The sequence below is a fragment of the Notolepis coatsorum genome, assembly GCF_963971535.1.
Source record: "Notolepis coatsorum genome assembly, chromosome: 1".
Classification (NCBI taxonomy): Eukaryota; Metazoa; Chordata; class Actinopteri; order Aulopiformes; family Paralepididae; genus Notolepis; species Notolepis coatsorum.
Window position 1 is genome coordinate 309,838,597 of NC_140165.1, and position 18,444 is coordinate 309,857,040.

Consider the following 18,444-nt stretch of genomic DNA (forward strand, 5'->3'; position numbering starts at 1 on the left):
GGGGACTGACGTGGAAACAGCTGGAGAGGATGGCTCAAGACAGATGGGGGTGGAAACTTTTCATCAATGGCCTATGTTCCGAAAGGATTAAAATAAAATAAAAATAGAAAGTACAATAGAATGTAAAATAAAATAGGCCAAGGCTGTACGATTGTGCACGATGTGGTCGAGTATATACACTAATTGGAATAAAAAGCATCCTCATAAAGGAAGGTTCACATAGGTAGGTAGGAAGGTACACATAGGTAGGAAGCTATATATAAAAGGAAGGTTCAAAGGGAAGTGGGGGAGAGAGAGATTTTTAGTCAGTTCCTTTGAACCGACGGGAGGGTGGGTGGACATACAGTAGGTTGTTCCCATGGAGACGGAACGTTCAAAAGAGTTGGTGGATGAATACCGTTTGTGCAGCTCACTTCAACTCAGCCGTTCGCCTCATTGTTGTAAACGGTAAATGGTGCATTTATATATAACAGCTTTTATCCAAAGCACTTTACAATTTTGTTCCTCACATTCACCCATTCACTCACCCATTCACACACCGACGGCGGAGGCGACCGTGCAAGGTGCCAACCTGCTCATCGAGAGCAGTTAGGGGTTAAGTGTCTTGCTCAAGGACACTTCGACACGCTGCCCGGGAGAAGCGGGAATCGAACCGGAAACCTCCGGATTACCAGACGACTGCTCTACCTCCCGAGCCACTGTCGCCCCCAAGTAGTTTACACATAAAAGGAATTTGATTTGGTCGTTTGGTGCGACATTAACGGACAGACAATTACGGTAGAATAAAATAAAATGGAATATAAGCTAAATTAAAATCGAAGTACAACAGAATGTAATATAATTATAAAATAAAATAGGCCAGGGCTGTACAATTGTGCACGATGTCGTCGAGTATATACACTAATTAGAATAAAAATAACAATACAGTGGGATGGAATATTTAGCAGGGCTGTGCAATTGAGCAGTATTGTGCAAAAAGTATGAACAGTGAAGTATGAACAAGTATGAAGAGTTATTGAGTGTATATACAATATAGTCCAGTAAGGGTGTGTTACCTCTTAACTGGCAATGGCCTGGGCCCTTTTAAGGACGATTTGCCCACCGGTGGAACACAGCACTTTGCGACTAGCGGCTCTGCATTTTTTATACAACATATTATATATAGAATTAAATCCCGATTTGTTGCCGTTCGAATGCCACCTCACTCCGTTCAGCGGTTCTCGAGTTACATGCCGATATGTCAGACGTGCGACTTTACACATGCAAGCGTCAGATTACCACCCCCGACTCCCGAGGCTCTGGAACTGTCAATCATTCGCCGATTGCGGAAATGATTGGACAGGGTTGTAGCCAATGATTGTAGCTTTCCAATGATACCCCACGTGGGGGTGTGCGAATCAGGGATCTAGGTGAAAAGTGACGAGCGAAAACCAACTTTTTCACACAGTTTACCAAAAGCGCTCTAAATCATCCATTTCTGAGCGGTTTCCTATGAAATTTGGACCTGTACTACATAAGACTTCAGGCTATAGTATGTACCTGCAGTGTTTTCCAGCTTATACCAATTTATGGGGATATAACTCAAGTTCAGACCTATGTTACTCTATTTCATTAGCACTAAAAGTGATTTTTCTTTATCGTGTAAGAAACTTTAGACGTTATCTTTCAAAGGAGACCAGGCTTATACATGTGCTATAAGTATAAAGATATGATTTTCAAGGTCAAGTAAAAAGAATTTCCACTTTTCTGCCCATCTGTTAAGAGGTTAATGTAACACAGTGGGGGGCGTCAGTGGGTGGACATGTCAACGTCTCTACGGGGCAAAGGGAATAGAGTCCAAGTGTCACCGCAGGTCGGACAGTCTTTCCCTAAACCATGAGGACCGCAGCGGCTCATATACGCAGACGGAAAGAGACTCGCACGGCGCTGCACTTCAGGAAGTGATGCGTGACATAATATGAACCGTTGGCAACAGATGTGTGGCAGAACGGACAGACGCACGCATCCACCACAGACTTCCTGGGTGATGATCTCGTACAGTGTGCCAGGAAGTGAGGGCTTTATCGTAATGTGTACAGTGCTGTCAATAAATTGATTTTTTTTTACTAATTAATCTCACAATTTTCTGTAATTAATCTAGATTAAAAATAGCATTTTTCTACTTAAGACAGAAGCTTGTAACAGATATTTAGTTGAGTAAAATCATGGAATTAATGTCAAATCAACTCAAAGAAAGTATATTTAGATTAAAAGACTATTTTAATAGCTTTCTTTGAATACAGTTTTTCTCCTGTGAAATACAAATGTTCAACAAAACCATCAACATTGACTCAGCTAGACCTCTTTCTTATATCCGCGGCGCTAACAGAAATAAAAACAACCCGGGCCTATGTTAAAGTGTAGATTAGCTTAGAGCAGTGCTTCTCAAACTTTTTCTGTCAGGCCCCCCTTTGGCGGACCAAAATATTTTGGCCCCCCCCCCCGTCCCCGTCCCAACAAAATAGTCATGAAATGGGCCATGTTTAAATTTATTGAAATAACACCAATATCGTGACCTTTCAAATTGGCCCTATATTTTGTTTTCAGAGCTGTCCTGGATGAAAAGCCAGCTTCACACAGATACTGTATGTGGTGCTGAATGGTATCAACACCTTAACTGCTGCATCGTGAGATACTTGGTGGGCCATGAGATGAGATACTTGGTACTCAGCACCACACTCTGAAACTAGCTCTCTAGGTGGTATCAGATGAGATTTCTTCCAAGAGTTTGGATGGAGATGTGTCAGGAAGCTTTGTCTCAATGTTGTCTGTAAAGGTTTTTTTTATCCAGAGTAACTTGGTGATCCTTTTCTGTGTTTTATTAAATAATGATTTTCAGATTTTGAGAAATGGTATTTTCATGGAGAACAGTGCAGCTGCAACAGATAGCACTTTAGTGATAATTTTCTGTAATCAAAAATATATATATATATATATATTTTTTTTATAAATCTCAGGCCCCCCCTGTCATGCCTCTGCGCCCCCCCCCTGCCTCTGCGCCCCCCACTTTGAGAAATACTGGCTTAGAGGACGATAATGTCTTGTATGAATTATAAATCATATTAACACCAAAAATGTGCATGAGTCGATGCAAAAAAAGAACAAGCTAATATACTGCTGAAAGTTCAGAACGTTGATTTTTCACTCCATAGATTCATCTAGATTAATTAATTTTAATGCTTTAAATAATTTAAATGAATCTCCAAAGTCAAAGCATGAACTTTGACAGCCCTATATACGTATATCTGTGATTCAGAGCTTCATGTTATGTTTATGTTTATTTAGGATCCCCATTAGCTTTTGCACTTTACATTATCATTATCAACATCGTTAACAATCTCATCCTCAGTTAAGCATGACATTGTACAAGATACTTATTGGTATAAAGTATTAAAATAAAATTATTAAAATAAAATAAATAGTGCTTCCTGAGCAGCACTCACTGCCATCAACATAAATATACAATTAAAAAACAAGTCAATTGGTTTTCACCGCTATGCCATAAGGGTTCAGTGCATGCTTGTTAGTACAGTAGATGGTAGAGTAGATGGTTAGTAGATTGTTACACTAATGGCAATGAACGCACACAAAATAATAAAGATATTTGTATTTTAGCTGTAGCTGAACCCTGTTCTGGATGTTGTACAGTGGACATCCCCCACCCAGCTCATGGTACATATACTCACACACACATCATGGTTCATAATTATACTCACACACACATCATGGTTCATAATTATACTCACACACGCATCATGGTTCATAATTATACTCACACACGCATCATGGTTCATAATTATACTCACACACACATCATGGTTCATAATTATACTCACACACACATCATGGTTCATAATTATACTCACACACACATCATGGTTCATAATTATACTCACACACACATCATGGTTCATAATTATACTCACAAACATCATGGTTCATTTTGAGTCATTGGCTCTCCCTCCCTCCCTCCCTCCCTCCCTCCCTTGATGTCAGAGGAGTTGTTGGCTCTCTCTCCCTCCCTCCCTCTCCCCCCTCCCTCCCTCCCTCCCTCCCCCCTCCTCACCTTGATGTCAGAGGAGTTGTTGGCTCTCTCTCTCCCTCCCTCCCTCTCCCCCCTCCCTCCCTCCCTCTCCCCCCCTCCCTCCCTCCCTCCCTCCCCCCTCCTCACATTGATGTCAGAGGAGTTGTTGGCTCTCTCTCTCTCTCCCTCCCTCCCTCCCTCCCTCCCTCCCTCCCTCCCTCCCTCCTCACCTTGATGTCAGAGGAGTTGTTGGTGGCCAGGTAGATGCGGAAGCTGCAGCTGTTGTTGTCGTTGCCCAGCTCCTTGTAGACCAGGACCACCCCGTGGTGCTCCACCGGCTGGTCGGCCTGGACGACGGGCCCCACGGGGGACAGGGAGGACACGCGCCACTTCACGTGGCTGCCCGAGTGCTCCACCGTGGGCTCGATGACGGGCCGGTTGTCCTTGATGTGAAGGACACTGAAGGTCGTCTCGTTTTTTGGGTCTGGAGGAGAGAGAGAGAGAGGGAGAGAGAGAGAGGGAGAGAGAGAGAGGGAGAGAGAGAGAGAGAGAGAGCGTGGGCTTGATGTTTGAAACGGGTCAGCTTTGAAGAATCTCTTCTGGTTGCCCCAAACAATAGCTTTAGTTCACACCTAACAGGGACTACCTGTAGCCTAAGCCCCTCCCCTCTGGTACTAACTAATGGCAACTGTAATTAGTCTAGGCCGGAACCACTCTCCGTCCTCCCTCCCAACCCCCAAAACCCCCTCCCCTGGGGTGCTTCCCGAGACACACGGACTCTCAGCTAGAAGAACATTGTATCAACGAATGTGCTTTGTTTGTATTAATTTAGGGTTGTGCCATTATTACTATGCAAATGTAATAATTGTGATTGATTTCCTGTAATGAGTTGTATGTGTTGTTTCAAGCATCCTTGACTTCCAAGGACAACGATGTAAATAAGTCACTGCGCCTTTTTCGTTCCTATCCTTGACACAAATGTATAATGGAGTAATGATCTGTATATGTTTTGTTGTCTAAATAAAAACCAAACCAAACCAAACTACGGCCCCCACCCCTCTCTCTACTTAAAGCTCACCGTCTTCTCTTCCTCAGTGTCTCCTAGCTGGCCAGAGGAGAGCACTCCTCTCAGCCAAAGCTCATTTAACCTACATGTACTTTGTATTCATTGTCTACAAGATCCGTCTACAATATAATTGATCAATCATAATCCACCACACAATAATAATAACATTAAAAAAATTTATAATAATTGCTAATCCTAACCAGAATGTCACAGATGAACTGGGAGCATGAGGATGACAGCCTCCTGGTTTTACATCATGCCAGTGTCACAGTGTAAATCCTCCCAACGTCAACATCCAGTCCATCTCGCCCGTTCAGAAACCTGGAATACACCGGGTGAGCGGTGCTCTGTGGGACGGCCTGGGACGACCACCTGGCTTCAGTTTCTGTATAGTATAGTTAGTATAGTATAGTTCTATAGCATAACTGTATATTGTATAGTAGTGTATATAGGACTCATTAGCTTCAATTCGTAAGCTTAGCATTGTATTGTATTTTATCTTAGTACTTTTTATCACGTCTATTTTATTATCTATTATTATTTGCACAATCAAGGCGGAAATGGCCACCTTCATTTCGCTAGATGTCGTCTCGTGTATCTATGTGACTAATAACTCTCTTGAATCTTGAATCCAGAAGGCCACCGTCTTAATTCACCTTCGTTTCCATCATCATGGAAAGTTTTTATTAAAAACGGCATCTTCTGACGAGGGATAGTTGAACAGATGTAGAAACGATTGACGTGTATGAACGTTTTTTTTTACGCTTTTTAAATGGGATTGTAAAAGTGAGTTTCAATTAGGAGGTAAGATACTCTGTGTTGGCACGGTGTGTGTTGCAACACCATCATCATTATGTATCAACATCAATTTAGTTAGATGTTAAATGAGGCGTGTATGAACAAATGTGTGGGCGTACAGTTAAGTATTCTTAGCTATTTCAAATAGTTGATTATTGTATATTTGGAGCTAGTCCAAGTCTCTAGTCCTTGTCCGGATTACTTGTAATGTTATATATTATGATATAAGTATTACATCGGTGTGTGTGTGTGTGTGTGTGTGTGTGTGTGTGTGTGTGTGTGTGTGTGTGTGTGTGTGTGTGTGTGTGTGTGTGTGTGTGTGTGTGCGCTAGTCCTTTGTCCTGCTTACTCGTTATGTGTTAATTGATGTCAGTATTATGTTAGACGGTCACAATGTACGTATTTTTTGTGGACCCCAGGAAGAATAGCTGCTGCAATGCTGTAGCTAATTGGGGATCCTAATAAACTGAACTACCGCTAAGCTCAAATGTTGCCCATGGACGACTGTTTGGCTGAACTAAGCACATGGCTCTGCCCCACAACACTGGTCCTCACCGGCCAGGCACAGAGAGTGGGGGGGGTGGGGGGGGCCTCACCGGCCAGGCACAGGGAGTGGGGGGGGCCTCACCGGCCAGGCAGCCTGTATTCGAATACCAACCGGTTCATGCTTCCCGCGTTCGCGTTTTGCGCTCTGATTGGCCACTGCCGTTTCTGGTCGCACCAATCGTGTGACGGCAAGTTCTTTCGTCGGTTAAGCTTAGGCGACTCTTTCGAAGTTGGTTAAGGTTAGAGTGTGTCTTAGAGCATGCGGCGATAGAACGCCAGGCCTGATTCCAAACTCTAACCTTAACCAACTTTGACAGAGTCGCCTAAGCTTAACCAGTGTTATTACATGGCGTTTTCACAATCGCCGAAATGCTTGCTTGTGATTGGTCAATAGCGCGCGTCAGAGGTCCGTTATCACACAATAACGGACCTCTGCCAAGCAATAATGACCGCTGTGCGCAGCTGTGCGCAATCAAGCCCACTACAACACTGTATCAGTGCTGCTCAGCATACGCACAGCTGCACTCAGTCATCAGTGCAATCAGACCACAGACCTGCCGACTGCCGATAATAATAATCACTTTATGACAGAGCCACAGAACAACTGCGTTTGCATTTGATCTCGTCTCGTCGATGGTGTACAATGAATTAGGTATATTTGTTAGTAAGTTAGCCATGTAATAAGCGGGATAATGTATAGCTATACTCGATCATTGTCGCAAAATAATTTACCTTCACTGACGTTTAAAACACCTCGGCGCTGCGCCTCGGTATTTTAAACTCCGTGTCGGTCAATTATTTTGCGACAATGACCTCGTAGCTATACATTATCCCTTACATAAACTAGGCGTTAGGTAGTTTGCTGCTGGTCGAGGCGGAAATGGGCGCGTCACGCCATTGGGCGCACATGTCACATGTCACCAGAAACACCCGTGGCCAATCAGATCGCACCAGAAACGGCAGTGGCCAATCAGATTCACAAAACGCGAACGTGGAAGCATGAATACCGGTTGGTATTCGAATAGACGCGGTCAGGCACAGGGAGTGGGGGGGGGGGTCCTCACCGGCCAGGCACAGGGAGTGGGGGAGTGGGGGTCCTCACTGGTCAGGCACAGGGAGTGGGGGGGGGGGGGGGGGGGGGGTCCTCACCGGCCAGGCACAGGGAGTGGGGGGGGGGGGGGGTCCTCACCGGCCAGGCACAGGGAGTGGGGGAACTGGATGGACTTGAGGACAGTCGAGTCCTTGTTGACACAGTCCACGTTGAAGATGGGCCCGGCGAACTTCCAGGAGCCGCGGAGGAACGCGCCGAACTTGGACCAGGACAGGACCGAGTAGCGCACCAGGACCCGCTCCGACACCTCGAACACCAGGCCGGTGACCAGACACTCGTATGTACCCTCGGCCTCCAGCAGGACCCTGGCACACAGATGAGGAGACACGATCAAAACACAGACAAAATAAATAAAAGGGATGGATGGGTATGTAATATGTATGCATGCATTAGGGATGGGCACGGTTATTATAGTGTATTCGACTATTCAAAACGACGTAGGTATTTGGGCAACAATTTTTTTTTTCAAATCACTTGTTGTGTATGTATGTATGTAAATGGTGCATTAATATAGCAGGTTATATCCAAATTTTTCGGACTATAAGGCGCACCTGAATATAAGCCGCAGCAGCTAAATTGAATGATGTGTACATATATAAGCCGCACTGGACTATAAGCCGCAGGTGTTTTAATGTTTAATTACCATATGTAAGGGTTCGTGCACACAGAGGGGATTGTCGGGAAAGAGATGGCCGTTTGAGGAAGTGCCCGTTGGTGATCGTGGATGTTTTGACACTCCTCCACGCTGTCGGGAGCCACTCGCAAACTTGAGCGAAAGTTGCTTTTCGCATGCAACCAGTTTTGGGTGAATGATTTATCGCCGCTAGTCGTCCACGCCTCCCGCTGAACGCGTAGTGCCACTTTGAACGCACGATTGACACTGATGTCGAGTGGCTGCAGATGCTTCATTGTGCCCCCAGGAATTACAGCTGGAATTGAGTTTGTGCTCTTGATGGCTGCTTTCCTTCCTTTTGCACAAACTGTCTCGCTCTCGTAATGTCTGCCTGACCGGCCATAGAGTTAAAGGTGGTGCACTGTAACCTGTAAAATCCATAGATTTAGGAGGTCCCCTAGTGGCCGTTAGCTGTAAAAATACATAGATTTAGGAGGTCCCCTAGTGGCCGTTAGCTGTAAAAATCCATAGATTAGCCGCACCGTTATAGAAGCCGCAGGGTCGAAAAATTAGAAAAAAGGTGCGGCTTATAGTCCGAAAATTACGGTGTGTGTGTATGTATGTATGAGAGAATGTATGACAGATGTATGAGAGAATGTAATAGAAGAGCAGATCAGTGGAGAGACAGACAGACTGAATATCTATACTGCACTTACTGTAGGCGTCCTTTAGAGATCCTCCTGGGGTTAACCCTTTCATTACCATGGGTCTGTCAAACAAACGGACACCAACAATCACATAATGGACATAAAGCATAAAGCATTCTTATCCTCTGCCGATGACAACATGTGGTTTGTGCACACTGACCTGTTGGATGGCTTTGCATTTTTCACAGCATAATTTCAAGCGCGTCTCATCTGTCGGGATAAAATAAGAACAGGTATGTGAGAGAATGGACAGCGTCCACTGTGTAGGAGCGATGCTTTAAAGGGGTCATCCGTGCATTTTAAAGGGAAACCCCCGGTCGCTAAAACAACATTCGGCTCATTTAGACTAGAGTGATACCTATAGTCTACCGTCTATTGCTTGATTTATATGATTTATATAGTACTAAGTTACTAACTTTATGTTTAAGTTTGTTTATTATTTGTCACAACAAAATACAGAATATGATGTCTACTGTCTATTGCTTGGTTTATATGACTTATATAGTACTAACTGTATGGAGAATGACACCTATAGTCTACTGTCCATTACTTGATTTATATGACTTATAATAGTACTAACTACGGTAACTACTAAATGTATGGAGAGTCACTCCAAGTGATTTGGATGGACTTTACAACTGCGAATACATGGGACTGTCCAAAACTAGGGATGTCCGATATTATCGGCCGATATTGGCATTCAAATGTAATATCGGAAATGATCTGTATCAGTTTTCAAAACACATTTAACCCGCATATATCGGTATTGGTTGATATCGGTATCGGAAATTAAGAGTTGGACAATATCGGTATATCGGATATCGGTAAAAAAGCCAATATTTAACATCCCTGTCCAAAACATATCAAAAACTGAGTTATATGCAACGGTTCAGTTGTATCTGGTGGAGAGACAGTGATCCTGTCATCTGGTGGAGAGACAGTGATCCTGTGATCTAGTGGAGAGACAGTCGTACCTTCTAGGGCTGAGCCCAAACGTTCGAACCTTTGTTCGTTACGTTGGCATTAGAATTCTAAATCAACATTATAATTTTTTATTTTTAATAAAATAAATTAAAATAAAAAAATATTTCTTTATATTTTTTAATATTAATTCTGTTTAAACCAATGGGGTTTTTCTTCACAGTTGCAGATAAAGATTAGGCTACACTAATATTATAGTATCAAAAGAAATTTCATTTCATTCAATATTCATTAAAGAAAGTTGATTTAATTGATTTAGTTGGGCTGGGGCTTCTCCCTGGGCTGGGTCTGGAAAGTTGATTTAATAAAAAAAAGACTCATTCAATCAGATGAATACATTTTTTCCATTAAAACGAAGGTTCGAACGTTCGTTCGAAAAACCCTGACGAAGTTCGAATCCCAAAAACAGGCTTTCGGGGAAACAGCCATAGTACCTTTCACACTGGGATCCTCCGCTTCAGGTCCCGTCTCTGTGGAGCAGAACGAGAAGTGGTCAAACAAACAGTGTCATGAGAACAAAGGGGTCAGGGTCCAGTAGCAGGACCGCTTCCACATTTTAGTCCTAAACGTTAAAAGTGTTTTACGTCATGCGTCGAGTCTCACCGTTGTTGGGACCTTTGACGCCGGGTTCCGTGGGCTCTGAGAAGAACATCAAAGAGAAGCAGGGATGAAGTGAAACTCGAAGCGTTTCTTTATCCGACCAAAACAAACCGCTCTAGTTTCCCAGTGACACTCTTGGAGTGAAGTGCAGATTGATTGCAGGTTCGTTATTGCATTGACATATTCACACTAGGGGTGGGGGGGGGAACGGATACAGCGAGATATTGCAATATATATATATACACACAGGTGCATCTCAATAAATTAGAATATCGAGGAAACGTTCATTTATTTCAGTAATTAAATTAAAAAAGTGAAAATCATATATTATATAGAGACTCATTACACACAGCGTGAAATATTTCAATATGTCTGGCTTACAGCTAATGAAAACCCCAAATTCTGTATCTGAGAACATTTGAATATGACATAAGACCAATAAAAAAAGATATACAGTATATTACAGAAATGTCGGCCTACTGAAAGGTACTTGGACGGGGCTCCTCCAGCATGAATCAAGGCGGCGCGGCGCGGAGGCAGTGTTGGGAACGTTCACGTCTACATGAACTAGTTCAGTTCACACATTTCTTTTTTATTTTAAAAATTTTTTTAAGATTTTTTTTTGGTGTTTTTATCGCTTTATTGCTACTGGGCAGTCCAGTAGAGAGAGACAGAGGAGGAATGGGAGACAGAGTGGGGGGAAGACATTCGGCAAATAACGACGGGTTCGGGAATCGAACCCGGGTCGGCCGTGTCGCGGCCGTGTCGCGGCTGAGCGCGCGCTACTTGTTCAGTTCATAATTCAAAAATTTTAACTAAAGTCCATGGTTTCAAAAATGAACTAGTTTATAGTTTATAGTTCTTTTTTCAATACGTTGCTGTGAGCTATTATTTGTCAAAAGTGTTGCCACGACCCCATATAGAACCACAGACAGAAATCAGAATACGCGTTGCGCGTAACGAGTCTCTCTCTCTCCGCACGCAACACGCACACACCGAAACCGTTCAGTGTGTGTGTGTGTGTGTGTGTGTGTGTGTGTGTGTGTCCGTCCCAAATCTGGCACACTTTTGAACAAAGTTATACTGTGATAGAGCGCCGGGCATGAACAGTACGTTCACAATTACGTTCATCTAGCGGAAATACAGTACGTTCACAGTTCACGTTCGCCTCCCAAAATATGAATGAGTTCATGAACGATCGTTCATTGAATGCATTCAGGTACATCACTGCATGGACGCAACCAATATACAGTATTTCCTCAATATTCTAAATGATTGAGATGCACCTGTATATATATATATATATATATATATATATATGTTTTGCTTGACAATCCCCATTTTGCTGCAATATAATTATGTGAAGTGATCAGACTGAAAACGTGATCTTATTAGATAAATAGATCGTGTATATATTATTTGTAATGCAGATGTTGACAGTGAAGTTTTCCCATTCGGGATATAATTTGCGGTTGAAAAAAGGTAATGAAAGCGCAATACATCACACTATATCACAATACATCACAATATATCGCAAACAATATATCACAATATATCACATTACATCACAATATATCAATACATCACAATATATCACAATTAGGGGTGTAAAGATACACATATCCGTACCGAACCGTTTCAGTGTGTACCGTACCGTACCGAACAGCTGTGTAGTGTACCGAACCAATACAGCGGTATGTTAACCACTAACGACCGGGGGGCTGTTTTTTTTCACAATCTAATATAATTATTATAATTTCTTTTTCTTTTTTTTTTCGATTCGATTATTAATTTCAATAAAGAATATACGTTGACAGCCCTACAAGTACAAGTAGTTACTGCACACTACATCACCCCTGAGTGGAACATGGAAAAAGCCAAACTTTCCCCCACTGTACCGAAAACCCGTACCGAACCTTGACTTCAAAACCGAGGTACGTACCGTACCGTGGGTTTGTGTACCGTTACACCCCATATCACAATATATCACAATACATCACAGTATATCACAAATTATATCACAATATATCGCAACATCGCAATATCACAATATCGTGACTCCAGTATCGCAAACGATATCGTATCGTGGGGCCTCTGGTCATCATTCCCACCCCTAATTCACACAGTCGCCATGCTCAGGTTGTGTCATGTCCAGGTCGGGGTTCCCTTCCAACCCCCCCCCGTTCCCACTAGGGCTGCACGATTTTGGGAAATAATCTAATTGCGATTATTCTGACAGATATTGCGATTGCGATTTGCGATGCGATTATAACGTATTTTAAAAAAAATTACAAGAAGAATGTTGCTGCTTTCTGTAGTCGGGTCCCAACTGCAAAATTACTGTATTACCCTGTATTATACACTTTTACTATCATGTAGACTATTCTGCTTTGTGTTTACATGTGATGTATTGTATACATGCACATTTATTATGTTCTTGTGTGATGTATCGCACATTTTATTGCTGTGTGATGTATTGCAAATGTTATTGCTGTCATCTTGGCCAGGTCTACCTTGCAAAGGAGATCTTGTATCTCAATGGGACTTCCTGGTTAAAAAAAAAAAAAAAAAAAAAAAAAAAAAAAAATTTAATTGCAGGCTTGGCGATTTGATAATTGCATCATTCCAAATCGCGATTTCGATTAAAAAACGATTAATCGTGCAGCCCTAGTTCCCACCCAAGGTGAATAGTGAATAACGGTCCATACCTCCTGCTGCAGTGTCCTTCTCCGCACGGCCCTCTGTTGAAAGACAAGAAGAGAGAGAGAGGGGGGGAGGGTTAGACCCAGCCTGGGGGGGTCGAGGTGTGAAAAAGGGATAGGATCCGTGCCGTGACTCTCACCACTATCCTCCTCGTCTTCATCCTCGTCATCCTCCTCTTCCTCCTCCTCCTCCGAGCTGTCCTCCGTGGATGTGCCCGTGTTCTCTGGGAAGAAAAAATCCATACGGGAGAGGGACGGGTGAGAGATTTGAGAAGAGCATCCAATGACTTTCTGAGGTAAAGAGGGGATCGATCTGGGGGAGAAGTTCAGACGGTACTCCGGGTGGAGTTCAGGGGCCGCACTGGATACATGGTTTCATTTAAAACCAAAAAGAGAGAGCGAGAGGAAAATCATCCAGAAAGTAGGCCATTACTGAAGAGGATACTTAAAATACGATTAGTGATGCACCGATGTGAGAATTGTGGCCGATACGGATAACCGATATTAATATTGCTGTTCTGGCCGATACCGATATTTACCGATGTCGATATCTCTGTATAGAAAACACTTTTTTATGATAATCAAATAAAGAGCTATTTTCCAAAACGCATTTTTTATTTTTATTTTTTTTACTTTTGTAACTTATTTTCAGAAATGACTGATATTTTGAAACTATTTAAGGCCAAAACATGTCAAAAAAAAAAAAAGATAAAAAAAAAGAATTATAATAATAATTTCTTTACTTTTTTTAATATCGGCCCATATCGACCCTATCTTGATATCGGACCGATACCGATGTGTAAAAAAACGGCCATATCGGCCGATATTATATCAGCGGCCGATATATGTCATGCATCACTAAATACGATTGATGACGGTTTGGAAAGGAGTGCAGAGGACGACCACTAGGGTTGGGTACTGTTCACATACTTGGCTCTCTCTGTAATAACAAAAGTTATAATTTCAGTTGTAAAAAATACTTTTTGTAACACACCACACAAAATAAATCGCATGACCATGTATTGTGTTTTTAAATGTTTAAAGATCAACATTATCTGGCCATCCCCAGTAAATATTATCAAACTCCTCTGACCTCATCTGGTCTTTCTAAAGAGACGGGACAGTAATATATATATTTGTGGAAAAGGCTCCCTCTTGTCTAGCATATTACACTCTCATACTAAACATGTAAAAGGAACCGAAATTTGGTACCGATTGATCTAGCGCGAAACGGTACTCGGTAGTACCGACGTAATTCAGTCGGTACGTTTAAAAGTACAGTAGAGTTCGGTACCCGACCCTAATGACCCACAGACGGCACGTTAACATTTCAACAGTAGCTCAGCCTCACTATAAAACAACATGTGTACGTAAGGTTTTCAACCGTGAAATCTACCGCCTTCCTCTGGCTGCTTCTACGGTAAAGGCGGCAAGATTTCACCACCGTTAAAACCGCCAAGGTGAAAAAAACCTCAGTAGTCTACGCAAACGGGATGTTTTTATTAGTAACCTCAACTAAAGACTAGATGAACTTTTTTTTTAGATTAGATTTAATGTATTGTCATTATACAGCACAAGTACAGTACAACAAAAAGAAGTGTGGCATCCAAATGGTAAAGTGCAACAGCAATATACAATGTACAGGTGATTAAACTTGGTACAAAATATACAAATTAGTACTACTGAGTGTAGTGCTAATCAGATGCATGTACAGAGTTGTAGTATAATACAGTATAAACAGGTATAAAGACAGTATGGTAGTAGTAAGTCATACTGGCCAGCAGTGTAACTAGCAAGAGTAGGATATGTACAGATATAGATATAGTATCTACAGATATGTAAACGGAGTATGTGCAGGTAGCTCCGCCTACCTGACCCACTGTTGTCGCCTTCAGCCAGGTTACCTGTAACGACAGAGAATCAAGTGATCAGTAACCAGGGTTTCGACTCTTTTGTTACTCCCGTCTGCCTGTTGGTTTGTTTACCAGACACACTGTTGGTTTGTTTACCAGACACACACTGTTGGTTTGTTTGCTTACCATCCACTGATTTAGTGTGTGTGTGTGTGTGTGTGTGTGTGTGTGTGTGTGTGTGTGTGTGTGTGTGTGTGTGTGTGTGTGTGTGTGTGTGTGTGTGTGTGTGTGTGTGTGTGTGTGTGTGTGTGCGTGCGTGCTGGCGTGCGTGCGTGCGTGTGTGTGTATTTTATCCCCATGACTCACACTGTTTATATAGACTGATCCTACACTTGCAGTGGGGATGAGATTCAATAGGAATGAACAAAAATAATGGTGCATTTATATAGCAGCTTTTATCCAAAGCTTTTTCACACACTGACAGCGGAGCGGTCATCGGGAGCAGTTAGGGGTTAAGTGTCTTGCTCAAGGACACTTCAACACACTGCCCGGGAGGAGCGGGAATCAAACTGGGAAACCTTCCGATCACCAGATGACCACCTCTGTACCTCCTGAGCCCCCCGCGATGCCACCTGCTCTCTCGTCGATACCGAACTCTCAGGCCTCCGCCTGAAGTATCACCCAACGCAGGGTGTCGACCGCTCACGTTTTTATTTTTTTATCTCTCTTTCTCCGATTTTTCTCTTTTTCTCCCCGTCCCAATTTAGTCGTTGCGCCAATTCCCCCCCCTCCCCTACCTGGTTGTTGTGCGCATGTTCTCCTACTGGTCGGTACAAGGGAACCCTGAAGTATCCACACGCTTCCTCCGACACGTGCGGCGACAGCCAGTGGCTCTCTTCTCACCTGGCAGCGAGGGCTCTCATTGGTGAAGCGTAACGCGTGGGAGGTCACGCTCAAGTCCTGCCTCCGCTGAGCAAGCACCCAGACCTGACCTGTAGGCGTCGCTGTCCACAACGCCAGTTTCCCACCCACGACTTCCCTCCCCCTAACCCAGCCAAACGAGTTAGTATAGCGATCAGCCCAAGCCAAGGCAATGCTGACTCCGGGAGTCGAGACCCGACCGCTCACTTCTACTCAGGACCAGGAGTTTGGAGTCATTCGGAAAGAAAATGCTTTGAGATATAAATCAAGACATGCCATTTCTTTACACGTCATACACGGCTGTAGTGACCTTCTGTAGTGTGGTAGTGAAAGGGTTAACCATTTGTAGTGTGGTAGTGAAAGGGTTAACCCTTTGTAGTGTGGTAGTGAAAGCGTTAACCCTTTGTAGTGTGGTAGTGAAAGCGTTAACCTTCTGTAGTGTGGTAGTGAAAGTGTTAACCCTTTGTAGTGTGGTAGTGAAAGCGTTAACCCTTTGTAGTGTGGTAGTGAAAGGTTAACCCTTTGTAGTGTGGTAGTGAAAGCGTTAACCCTTTGTAGTGTGGTAGTGAAAGCGTTAACCCTTTGTAGTGTGGTAGTGAAAGCGTTAACCTTCTGTAGTGTGTAGTGAAAGCATTAACCCTTTGTAGTGTGGTAGTGAAAGGGTTAACCCTTTGTAGTGTGGTAGTGAAAGGTTAACCCTTTGTAGTGTGGTAGTGAAAGCGTTAACCCTTTGTAGTGTGGTAGTGAAAGCGTTAACCCTTTGTAGTGTGGTAGTGAAAGCGTTAACCTTCTGTAGTGTGTAGTGAAAGCATTAACCCTTTGTAGTGTGGTAGTGAAAGCGTTAACCCTTTGTAGTGTGGTAGTGAAAGTGTTAACCCTTTGTAGTGTGGTAGTGAAAGCGTTAACCTTTTGTCGTGTGGTAGTGAAAGCGTTAACCTTCTGTAGTGTGGTAGTGAAAGCGTTAACCTTCTGTAGTGTGGTAGTGAAAGCATTAACCTTCTGTAGTGTGGTAGTGAAAGGTTAACCCTTTGTAGTGTGGTAGTGAAAGCGTTAACCTTTTGTCGTGTGGTAGTGAAAGCGTTAACCTTCTGTAGTGTGGTAGTGAAAGCGTTAACCTTCTGTAGTGTGGTAGTGAAAGCGTTAACCTTCTGTAGTGTGGTAGTGAAAGTTTAACCCTTTGTAGTGTGGTAGTGAAAGCGTTAACCTTTTGTCGTGTGGTAGTGAAAGCGTTAACCTTCTGTAGTGTGGTAGTGAAAGCGTTACCCCTTTGTAGTGTGGTAGTGAAAGCATTAACCTTCTGTAGTGTGGTAGTGAAAGGTTAACCTTCTGTAGTGTGGTAGTGAAAGCGTTAACCTTCTGTAGTGTGGTAGTGAAAGCGTTAACCTTCTGTAGTGTGGTAGTGAAAGCGTTAACCCTTTGTAGTGTGGTAGTGAAAGGGTTAACCCCTTGTAGTGTGGTAGTGAAAGTGTTAACCCTTTGTAGTGTGGTAGTGAAAGCGTTAACCTTTTGTCGTGTGGTAGTGAAAGGGTTAACCCTTTGTAGTGTGGTAGTGAAAGGGTTAACCTTCTGTAGTGTGGTAGTGAAAGCGTTAACCCTTTGTAGTGTGGTAGTGAACACTTTAACCCTTTGTCGTGTGGTAGTGAAAGCATGAACCTTCTGTAGTGTGGTAGTGAAAGCGTTAACCCTTTGTAGTGTGGTAGTGAAAGCATTAACCTTCTGTAGTGTGGTAGTGAAAGGTTAACCTTCTGTAGTGTGGTAGTGAAAGCGTTAACCCTTTGTAGTGTGGTAATGAAAGGGTTAACCCGTTGTAGTGTGGTAGTGAAAGGGTTAACCCGTTGTAGTGTGGTAGTAAAAGGGTTAACCTTCTGTAGTGTGGTAGTGAAAGCATTAACCCTTTGTAGTGTGGTAGTGAAAGCGTTAACCTTCTGTAGTGTGTAGTGAAAGCATTAACCCTTTGTAGTGTGGTAGTGAAAGCGTTAACCCTTTGTAGTGTGGTAGTGCAAGTGTTAACCTTCTGTAGTGTGGTAGTGAAAGCGTTAACCTTTTGTCGTGTGGTAGTGAAAGCGTTAACCTTCTGTAGTGTGGTAGTGAAAGCGTTAACCCTTTGTAGTGTGGTAGTGAAAGCATTAACCTTCTGTAGTGTGGTAGTGAAAGCGTTAACCTTCTGTAGTGTGGTAGTAAAAGGGTTAACCTTCTGTAGTGTGGTAGTGAAAGGGTTAACCCGTTGTAGTGTGGTAGTGAAAGCGTTAACCTTCTGTAGTGTGGTAGTGAAAGGTTAACCCTTTGTAGTGTGGTAGTGAAAGCGTTAACCTTCTGTAGTGTGGTAGTGAAAGCGTTAACCCTTTGTAGTGTGGTAGTGAAAGCGTTAACCTTCTGTAGTGTGTAGTGAAAGTGTTAACCCTTTGTAGTGTGGTAGTAAAAGGGTTAACCTTCTGTAGTGTGGTAGTGAAAGCATTAACCCTTTGTAGTGTGGTAGTGAACAC

General features: G+C 43.0%; 1 protein-coding gene across 3 annotated transcripts in view; it reads right to left on the minus strand.

Annotated features, from left to right (window-relative positions):
* The window catches only part of LOC311242597 (uncharacterized protein), a 46,369-nt gene that overhangs the window by 13,363 nt on the left and 14,562 nt on the right, over window positions 1–18,444 (minus strand). For all 3 annotated transcript variants that reach the window (XM_084331579.1, XM_084331580.1, XM_084331578.1), the window contains exons 3-11: window positions 15,059–15,091; window positions 13,328–13,411; window positions 13,194–13,226; window positions 10,489–10,524; window positions 10,320–10,355; window positions 9,065–9,114; window positions 8,914–8,966; window positions 7,663–7,889; window positions 4,294–4,547 (exon numbers count right to left, since the gene is read on the minus strand). In XM_084331579.1, the coding sequence (XP_084187705.1) occupies window positions 4,294–4,547; window positions 7,663–7,889; window positions 8,914–8,966; window positions 9,065–9,114; window positions 10,320–10,355; window positions 10,489–10,524; window positions 13,194–13,226; window positions 13,328–13,411; window positions 15,059–15,091 (806 nt within the window). The remainder of the gene's footprint in view (window positions 1–4,293; window positions 4,548–7,662; window positions 7,890–8,913; window positions 8,967–9,064; window positions 9,115–10,319; window positions 10,356–10,488; window positions 10,525–13,193; window positions 13,227–13,327; window positions 13,412–15,058; window positions 15,092–18,444) is intronic.